Raw genomic sequence first — 10595 nt, 5'->3', positions numbered from 1 at the left:
GGAAACTCGGGAAATGGATCCGTCCTTTGCTGTTCAAGGCACTCTGGGGTGTGTTTCCTGTTGCCCAAACATGTTCTAACTATTACAACGGGAAGTGCTGCAAGGTGCTGGCTCCTCACCCACAAGTCATTCTGCCACATACTTCTGCGGAGAATAAAGAGAAATGTAAAAAGCCTAGATCCAGGAAAATATGGATGTGACACTTGCGAATGAACAGAATGGAGACTAGCAATATGACAAGTCAGGCAGAGAAAGCCAAGCTTCCTCAATCTGTAAGCCTCCCAGGCTGCATGTTCACAAGAATTCAACAACTTGTCATGTCTCTGACTCTCATGTACCCATGGAATGCAGGCCACAGGTAAAGCTATTCTGCAGTACCCACATGGTTTTGTACATGGAGAAAACTCCTTCCATCTGATGCTGAGTCCTCCAATATTTTAGGGTCCCACCTGGGTAAATGGCTCATGCATATATTTAAAAAATCAAGTGTTACACAAACCAGGATATCTTCAAATTCAAGCGATGGGTCAAAGTAACAAACATGGTCTGTCAAAAGGGACAACACACTTTATTCATCTGTACATAATATATACAATAGCAAGCAAAATCAGGGTGTTTTCCTCAGCCACCCTTTCCACATTTTGTGTAGTTTTAGTGAACTATAAACCACTGACTTCTTCATGCCTAAAAGAGAAAAGAAGAGAAGGTAAAAAAACAGAGGCTTGTCTAGTGGATACTCAGAGTTTCAGAGAGATATTTTGACCAGAGACTTGTCTTTGGTGGGAGAGACAGTGATGAGCTGAGTGGTGGGCTCTAGGAGACCAGAAAGCTGAAGATGATTAAAGGTCACTGTGACCCATGTGGGGGGAAACAATTCTGATTCTGGCATCTCTGTTTTAGGGATCTGGATGCCAATGGTACTTAGTTATTAGGATAAGTGAACCTTTTGAATTACAAGCACATTGGTGGCCTTTGAATTTAGTAGTTCTTTTAAAAAGGAGGAGAAAATTAGGTCAAAGACAAGATTCTCTATGCCACTGAGCACCCTTGGCTCCTGTTCTCTCTCCCAGGCCTGAATTCCACCCCCACTCCCCAGGTCACTGCTTCCATGTAATTGTGTATCTGCCTGTGATAAGTGCTGTTCCATCACTTTCTGCCTAGTTGCCTTGGAATCCCCATTCAGATTTCTTTTCTTTTCTTTTTGAGTTGGAGTCTCACTCCGTCGCCCAGACTGGAGGGCAGTGGCCGCTCCCGGCCACTGCAGCCTTGACCTGCTGGGCTCCGGTGATCCTTCCGCCTCAGCCTTCCAAGTAGCTGGAACTACAGGCATGCGCTACCACGCCCGGCTAATTTTTGATTTATTGTAGAGATGAGGTCTTGCCAAGTTGCCCAGGCGGGTCTCAAACCTGCAGGCTCAGGCAATCCACTCATCTCAGCCTCCCAAAGGCGTGGGACTACAGGCTGAGCCACCGAACCCGGCCTCAGATTTCTTTTCTAGGAGTGCCTCCCTAGACCCCAGGCTGGCACCACCACACCTGTGCTCACTGGTGCAACTGTCTCGACAGGGAGCTCCCTCAAGACAGCGACCAGGTCCTTCATCTTTGTTTCCCATCACCTAGTACAGTACCTAGCATATGGTAGGTGCTCAGTAAATGGACAAATGCACCTCATTCAGATACTGGCCCTCCAGCACCCCTACCTACTTAGTCTCGGGTATGAGATGAAAACAAAGAAGAGGCTCTCTGGGGGATTAGGGGAAAGAAGAAAATACATGGAATGTTGTCTGTCAGGACGTTGTTACGGACTCAACTTCCTTTATGTTGAGAGTGAGATCATTTAGTCCGTTTCAGGGTGTGGCCCAAAGATCTGAACAGTCTTTTTCATTTTGAGAGGCAAACTGGAATCTGTGCTGAGTCTGATACGTACACCCCTGGTGGGTACACTCTGGTGAAGATGCTGACAAGGTAACAGGATTAGTTCTGGAGGCACCTGGTATGGGTTGAGTGATCTCTTGAAAATATCTGACCCTGTTACCTGTAAACTGCCTAGTCCATCTAGAGCCTTTGAAGAGGTTACTGCAGACAGTGGCAAGGTAGCAGTAAAATCATTAACAAATACTTCTAGATACTCTGGCTTGGCTTGTCTACTGGCTGACTACTTCTAACCTGACATAACCTAGTCAAGAAACTCAGAGTTCCTTTCCCTGCCTCCACCCCTTTTAATTTTCTCCCTGGAGCAACCATTCTGGAAAGCCTCACCCACTCGAGCATTGAGACTGGAAACTTATTACGTAAGGTGCTTTTAAAAATTCCAGCAAGAACCCACCAAAAGACCAAGCAGAATACAGGTAATTGCACACGGTAAGATTCAGCACAGCAACCCCAGGGTGCTGAGTCACAGCTAGAGGAAAATGCACAGACCGTGATAACTCCCAGCTCAGTTTCAAAGCATTCAGTCATAGACTCCTTGGAGCGTAAACATTTAAGGCCAATGCATAAAGCAGACGAGTGTCACCATGTAGTCACTTTTTGCCGCTCGTGGACAGGGACCTCCCTGGGCTGAAAACACTCTCCCTTTGATAGTGCTGCCTGCGAGACAGTCTCAAAGACTGCAGCAGGGAATTCTGTGAGAAAGAGCACCGGGATAGGAGTCAACAGACCTGGATTCTAATCCCAGCTGGGCTGCAAACTGACAGTGTGACTCCCTTCCCTCCCTGGGCTCAATTTCCTCATCTGCAAATTGACTGGGCTGGATTAGATTAGGGGCTCTCTAACCAAGGGTCCACGGATAGGCTTGAAAGTCAGTATGGGCGCTCCCTGGAACGGCAGGAAAATCTGCTGTGATGTGCGTATTGCACAGAGTTTCAGTATTGTCCAGAGTCTCAGTGAGGTTTTCACAGGGATCCTGGATTTGCAGCAGGATAAGGAACAACAGATTAGACTGAAGGGTCCTTTCTCCCTTAATATTCTAACTTCAACAAAGGTGGGAGACTTAAACTTCATACATTTCAAATAGGCAAAAATTTCCAAAACAGGACACAAAAATCTGCTAACTATAAAAGGTAAAATGCATAAACCAGACCTCGCAAAATTAAGTGATTCTTTTCACGAAAAGACCCCGTTAAGCGAGTGAAACAGCAGCCCCCAGAGTAGAGGATTTTTGCATTACATATCTCCAACAAAGGACACGCACCCAGACTACATAGGGTATTTCGTATGAAAAAGGCAGACAGCTCAGTAGAAAAATGAGCAAAAGACTAAACAGATAACTTCACAAAAGAGGATATGTAAACAAACACATCTAGAAAATGCTCAACCTCCTTAGTCTCAGGACAATGTAAATTAAAACCCTGACACGATGCCAAGGTTCACCTAGCAGTGTCTAAAATGAAAAAGACACAATCTATCAGGTCCTGGCCAGGTGCTACAACAGGAGCTCTGCAAGTGGAAGTGGAATACTGGCCAGTTGTGTGGTGGTATCTTAAAGCTGAACAATCACAAGCTTTATGATCCAGGAATTCTGCCCATAAGCACACACTTGACAGAAATGCACGTGTACGCTCACGGAAAGACAGGTACAAAAACTGTCGCAGCAGCACTTCTGCTGCAATAGTCCCAAGTATCCATCCATCGGAGAGTGGATAAACTGTGGTATGTTTGTAAAACAGAATACTGTACTGAGAAGAAATAAACTACTGCTACTCCCAATAACATGATCGCTCTCACTGATGCTATGAGGATGCTATAAGGAAAGACAGAAGAGAGGACATATTTGCCCCAAATGGGCAAAACAGAACCATGGCATTGGGAGTCAGGCTGGCGCTTACTCCTGGAGGAGCCGTGCCTGTGACCGGTGAAGGAGGGAGCTGGGCAACTGGCATGGCTGTATTTCTCCATATGGGCATTAGGTCCACGAGGTGATACTTTGTGAAAATTTACCACTTATGATTTGTGCACTTTCTGTCTACTACCAGAAGATTTAGAATATTTCATTCATTCAGTCATGCACTGATCAAGTATTTATGGAGCACCTATGTAAGCAAGACTCTAAGCTAGTTGTTGGGGACACCAGAATGAGCAACAGTTATTGTCTCTGCCCTCGCAGAGTACACAACCCAGACTTCTATTTGGCCTATATTAAGTTTACTCTTTGCTTCTGCTTCCTTTTTAAAGAAAAGTATGGTGATGTAAGAATTCTGCACATCCTAGAGCCCATTTGGAATGTGCTCCCTTTGAGGGAAGACAGCCTGCTAAAAGAAACTTGACAGTGTCTTCCCATCATTGTCATCTTTGCTACTTCCCCAATAGATAAGATGCAACATCTCTTTAGATGCACCTCTTTTAGAGGGGTCCTTGTTTACCAGAAGCTAGTTATCATGAACTCCAGTTAGTATCTAACATCAGCATTTTGTTTCAGAAGCAGGCAGGAACCTACTTCAGTATATGGCTCCTCAGGTTTTTCTTCAGCTGATGTCCAGCTTGTTTCACATGACCTACAGCAAAGCTAATCACACGTAACATGGTGAACTCCCTGTGGACCTTAAACAGATGGGACTATGACAGACAAAATTCTCCAGGAAACAATGTAAGACAGAGATGTGACTAGGCTGTGCAAGGTTTCTGTCTTCTTTTTTTTTTTTTCGAGTTGGAGTCTCACTCAGTCACTCAGACTGGAGTGCAGTGGCCGCTCCCGGCCACCGTGGCCTCGACCTGCTGGGCTCCGGCGATCCTTTCCGCCTCAGCCTTCCAAGTAGCCGGAACTACAGGTGCGCGCTTACCACGCCCGGTTAATTTTTGATTTATTGTAGAAATGAGGTCTCGCCATGTTGCCCAGGCGGGTCTTGAACCCGTGGACTCAGGCAATCCACTCACCTTGGCCTCTCAAAGGGTAGGATTACAGGCTGAGCCATCGAGCCCGGCCGTCTATCTTCTTATAATTTTATATTTCAGACCTCCAGGAGATAAAATTAGTAATCCCCAAAACATTCTTTCAATGAATTTCCAACCACAGTTAGACATATCTACAAAGAAAACCTCTTCTGAGGCAGAAGCAAAACTTACCTTAAGAATTTTCAGGCTTAAGTGATAAGCAAACTACCAGAAAAATCTTGAATATTATTATAAGTTCTTTTTATTTAAATATATAAGTACCAAAAAATGGAAGAAATGTTTTAGTTGTAAGAGATCAGAAGGAGCGGACAATGAATAATCCACTCTGTTCCAGGAAAGGACTGGTAACGATCAAAGGAGGCATGCCAGAATCCTTTCAGGAACAAGACTAAACCTGTCTTGTTAATTCAGCTGAATCTTTTGAAGCTAGAGAGGTAAATGTGTATTTGCCCCAGAGTTCATTCTGATTGACCAGAAAGTCAGGTGGGAAAAAAGAAAGTTAGATTTCAAAAATTAAACTCACCATCCTCACCCAACCTCCCTCACCTCAGGGAATAGCTCCCCTGCTTCCCAAGCAGAAACCTGGGAGTTGGCTTTGTTTTCTTCCCATATTCCTTCTGCTACCAAGACCTGGTCATTCCCTCCTAAATACGGCCGACTCTCTTCTGCCTGTACTTCTGTCTGTTCAGGCAGGCTTTTACCTCGCTGGCTGCAGCGTATCTAATTGGTCTCCCTAGCAATAGCTTTATCTCCCTTCATTTGTTCTCTGTTCTCTAGTTAGAATGGCCTTTCTACAATCCTACAGTGGCCTCCCTCTACCCTCAAAAGAACTCTGAATTCCCTAACATGGCTTTTAAGGCCTTTCTTTGTCTGGTTCCTGCTATCTCTCAGTCTAATCACTAAACTCCCCCACTTCTCACCTACCTGTTCCCACACCAGAGTACTCAGATAGCTCTGCTTCTCTCCAATCAGGTTAGAAACTCTATAAAGGCTGTTGCTCACCATATGACAGTTTACTCAGCTGGTCTTTTGTTACCAATCTGAGATGTGATGCCATCCACTGTTACCATGAAAGGAGGAGAGGCAAGTGTTAGGAGGCTAACAGTCTTTGGCTGGCTTCAGTTGCTGATCTGCTCCCTGATGAGAACTACATTATTCTACTAACAGCGCAGTCTAAGAGAAGTCAATATGATTTTCCAAATAATCAACTTTCAGATTAAAGGAAAATAAAAATAGCATCTGGTTTTGGAAGCAATACTCTACTCACATTTGAACGTGAGTGTATGTGATGGTCAGGGAATTTCAAGGGAACTAATAAAGACAGAGTGACAGACTGCGTGAGAACACGCCGAGTGTTATCTACCACAGTTTACAAGGAAGGGCAATCCTCTGAGGCATTTATAGATGCCTGGCTTCCCTCTTTTCCAGGAATACAGTGATATTCAGACCTAGACTCATCCAAGTTCATAAACCACCTGCTGGGTAACATACTGGACACTCTTGTTTAAGCCTCAGAAACACCTTGTGAATTAGGTATTAGTATTCCCACTACTTCACAGAAGAGATTAAACCACATACCAAAGTTAAAGAATGAAGAAATGAACAACTAGAGCCTTGAATCCATATCTTCTGACCCAAGCTTACATTAGTTATGAGTAGGAGGTTGCATAGGGGAGGAGTAAGAATGGCAATAAAGGAATAAAAACTAGGCCAATATGCTGGGGTTTTCTCATCCTTCAGATAATATATTAGCTGGCTGAAAACCTGAATAAAGGTAGAGTTTTGGAAATGTCAGGAGAAGGACACGGCAAAAAGCAAGGCAGAACAGAGGGAGCCGTGACTACAACAAAAGGACTTGTAGAGAACAAGGTGCAGGACAGAGGCTCTGAGGCTTGCTGTGGGTGTGCCAGCCACTCAGGGTCTACCACTGCTAGTTTATTTCAATTAGAGACCTAGGTAAGGGGCTAACACCACTTGAACATGTCAGGGTAAAGAGGCTTTTATTTTAAAGAAAGATCAGGAAAGTTCTAGGTAATGATACTAAAAGAGGAAAGTTCAGGCACAGTGCTAGATGCTTTTACGTCTTAAGATAAAACCTTCGAGGGCTGAAAAATTACCCATCAGGTACAGTGCTCACCATGTGGATAATGGGTACAGGAGAAGCCCAATCTCCCCCAGTATGCAATATACCCTATAGCAAACACGCACATGTGTTCCTTGAATCTAAAATAAAATAAAATAAAAATCTTTACAATCTGGTAGGGTAGACATACTTATAAAATTAAAACTCAGAAAACCTTGCCCAAGTCATCGTGGTTAAATTGTAATTAGAACGCTAGTTTCTGGGACTCACAAACCCCAGGCAGCCTTTGTCACAGCCCACAGCCACCACACACAGAGAAGCTGGGCACAACGCAGGTAAACCCACAGAGTCTGAAGGGCTGTTCATCACTTTCAGTTTCTGCCACCTCAGTGCAAGGTTGCATACATGCCATCACTCTGGGCTTACACAACCCAATGTGGCATCGATAGAGGAGAAGCAAGCACTACATGTCCAGAGCCACAAGAAAATCTCTGCTGCAGGTTCTAGGACCTACTGCCCTCTGTTGGCGAGTGGAAAGAAGGTGTGAAAAGAGGACCAAAGGCTCATTTCAGACTGGAGGTGTCCAGAGGTGATGATGATGGGTCTTTTTAAACTTTTTATTGGAGAACTCAAACTAAAAAAAAAAAAAAAAAAAAAACAGACAGAAGAGTATAATACATCCTCATGTATTCTTACCCAGCTTCAACAACGTGCCAACTCATGGCCAATCTTGTGCCATCTACTCCCTACCCCCACTTCCCCTCCACCACTTTTTATTCTGAATCAAATCTCAGACATATCATTTCATTTTAGTTAACAGTTTAGTAAGCACTTCTAAAGAAAAAGGAACTTGCTGGGTATGGAGGCTCATGCCTGTAATCCTAGCACTTTGGGAGGCTGAAGTGAGAGGATGGACTGAGCACAGGGGTTCAAGATTATCCTGGGCAACTTGGTGAGACCTCATCTCTACAATAAATAAAAAAATTAGCCAGGCATGGTGGCACATGCCTGTCGTTCCAGCTACTTGAAAGGCTGAGGAAGAAGGATCACCTGAGCCCAGAAGGTTGAGACTGTGGTGGCTGTGAGTACGCCACTGCACTCCAGCCTGGGTGACAGAGTGAGAAAAGAAAAAGGGATTAAAAACAAATAAACCTACAATGACACCATTAACAGAGCTAAAATAAAAATTAGTAATACGAATGACTCCTTACAGCATGGGAAGCCAAAAATCAAAACATCAAATCACCAAGCTTCACTCAAGGAGGATCATGGCAAGAGAGAAGCAAGCATGCAAAACACAGATTAACAGCCTGAATCACCCAAACAAACAAAAGTACCTCACCTTCAGTCTTGCCAGGATAAACCAGCAGGAACACAGATTAAATTAATATCTTCACTGGAAATGCAAAGTTACATAACCGAGTGGGAGGAACATCTTTAGTTCAGTAGATTTGGCACAAGTGGTACTGAATATTTGTTGAATCTTTCCAAAGATTCAGGAGGGCAATACTGTGCTCTTGGGGACCAAAAGCAGGTGGGTGGTGAGACATTAAGGAGTGTGACACACCTGATCCCTGGCAATCAAAAATCTAAGGATCAGAATCAGGTTGAAAGAACATTCCCTTTTTGGTCTATCTCTGTGCCATTTCTCCCTCTTACTGCAAATTTCTATTAACACGTCTGTCTCCCCTTTTAGAATACAAGCCCTTAGAAGACAGGATGACATTGTGTTCACTTTTGTTTCTGAGTGGTCAGCACGCAAGAGGTGCTCAACAGATAGTTACATGAAGAAGGCCTGAATTGGAAAAGTCAATCACCCGTGATGCCAAGTGTTGGAAAGAATGGAGAGAGAAGAGAATCCTCATATTTTGATAGTGGGACTATGAATTGGTACGGCCACTTGGGAGGGCAATTTGGCAATATCAAAACATATTTCCTTATTGCTTAAACCCATGAACAAGAATGGGATGTTTAAAAAAAGCAGAGCATCAGAGAACAACAACAAAAAAGAGAGCCCCTGAAAATTATAAAAACTCAAAAGAAAGGTTGGAAGCTAAAGACGAGAAACCCTCCCAGAAAGCAGAGCAAAGAGATAAACAGCCTGGGTGCGATGACTCACGCCTGTAATCTCAGCACTTTGGAAGGCAGAGGCGAGAGGACTGCCTGAGCCCAGCATTCATTACCAGCCTGGGCAACTTGATGAGAGCTTGTCTCTACAATAAATCAAAAAATAGCCAGGTATGGTGGCATGCACCTGTAGTTCCTGCAACTTAGAAGGCTAAGGCAGAAGGATCACCCGAACCTAGAAGGTCAAGGCTGTGGTGGACATGAGCATGCAACTGTACTCCTGCCCAGGCAACAGAGTGAGACTCCAACTAAAAAAAGAAAAAGAAAAAGAAAAAAAGAAAAGACAGCCGCGCTTGGTGGCTCAGCCTGTAATCTCAGCACTTTAAGAGGCCAAGGTGAGTGGATTGCCTGAGTCTGTGGGTTTGAGACCCGTCCGGGCAACTTGGTCAGACCTCGTCTCTACAATAAATAAAAAATGAGCTAGGCATGGTAGCGCACGCCTGTAGTTCCGACTACTCGGAAGGCTGAGGCGAAGGCTCGCCGGAGCCCAGCAGGTTGAGGCTGCGGTGGCCGGAAGCGGCCACTGTACTCCCATCTGGGTGACAGAGTGAGACTCCAACTCAAAAAAAAAAAAAAAAAAAAAGAAAAGAAAAAGAAAAAAGGAAGAAGATGAAAGAAAACCAAAGGACTGATCTAGGAGGTCCAATAGCTGATAAAAGGAGTTCTAGAAAGAGAATAGAAGCTGGGCATGGTGGCTCATGCCTGTAAGCCCAGTACTTTGGGAGACTGAGGCAAGAGGACTGCTTGACCCAAGGGTTCAAGAACAGCCTGGCCAACTTGGCGAGACCTCATCTCTACAATAAATTAAAAAATTAGCTGGATGTGTGCACCTGCGGTTCCAACTATTTGAAGGCTGAGGTGGAAGGATCGCCTGAGCCCAGCAGGTTGAGGCTGTGGTGACTGTGAGCATGCCACTGCACTCCAGTCTGGGCAACAGAGTGAGACTCCAATCCCCCCCTCCACCAAAAAACAAAGAGAATAGAGAAAACAGATGGGATGAAATTAAATAAAAATTTTTTTAGATTTTTCTTATACGGTTATAGTCTGAGATCCCAATAAGTACTCAGTAAAACAGACAAAAACAGACTCACATCAAAGCATATAATTGAGAGATTTCAGCGTGCTGGGGGAAAAATAAAGACCTAAGAAGCTTTCAGAAATAACACCCCAAGAGATTAAGAATCAGAATGGGTCAGATGCAGTGGCTCATGCCTGTACTCTTAGCACTTTGGGAGGCCAAGGTGGGAGGATCACTTGAGCCCAGGAGTTAGACACCAGCTTCAACAACACAGTGAGACTTTGTCTCTACAAAAAGTCAAAAAATTGGCTGGGAGTGGTGGCATGTGCCTGTAGTCCCAGTAACTCGGGAAACTGAAGCAGAAGGATTCCCTGAGTCCAGGAGGTCGAGGCTGCAGTGAGCCATGATTGTGCCACTGCACTCCAGCCTGGGTGACAGAGTAAGACCCTAACTCAAAAAAAAAAAATCATAGTAGGTA

The 10595-nt window shown here is 44.4% G+C and overlaps 1 protein-coding gene across 4 annotated transcripts in view; it reads right to left on the bottom strand.

Annotated features, from left to right (window-relative positions):
• Positions 1–545: 545 nt before the first annotated feature.
• Positions 546–10595, bottom strand: part of TAMM41 (TAM41 mitochondrial translocator assembly and maintenance homolog) — a 58422-nt gene continuing 48372 nt past the window's right edge. For 2 of the 4 annotated variants that reach the window (XM_008062210.1, XM_021714563.1), the window contains exon 8: positions 546–684. In XM_008062210.1, coding sequence (XP_008060401.1) covers positions 608–684 — 77 coding nt within the window. In that variant the 3' untranslated portion in view covers positions 546–607. Of the gene's footprint in view, positions 685–1913; positions 2624–10595 lie in introns of those variants that run through there. The other 2 variants (XM_008062211.1, XM_008062209.2) reach the window with 2 other exon arrangements.

This window comes from Carlito syrichta, unplaced genomic scaffold (assembly GCF_000164805.1).
Source record: "Carlito syrichta isolate Samal-C Ts95f unplaced genomic scaffold, Tarsius_syrichta-2.0.1 Scaffold305672, whole genome shotgun sequence".
NCBI lineage: Eukaryota > Metazoa > Chordata > Mammalia > Primates > Tarsiidae > Carlito > Carlito syrichta.
Note: the sequence above shows the minus strand (reverse complement) of the source record. Positions and strands in the feature narration are given on the sequence as shown.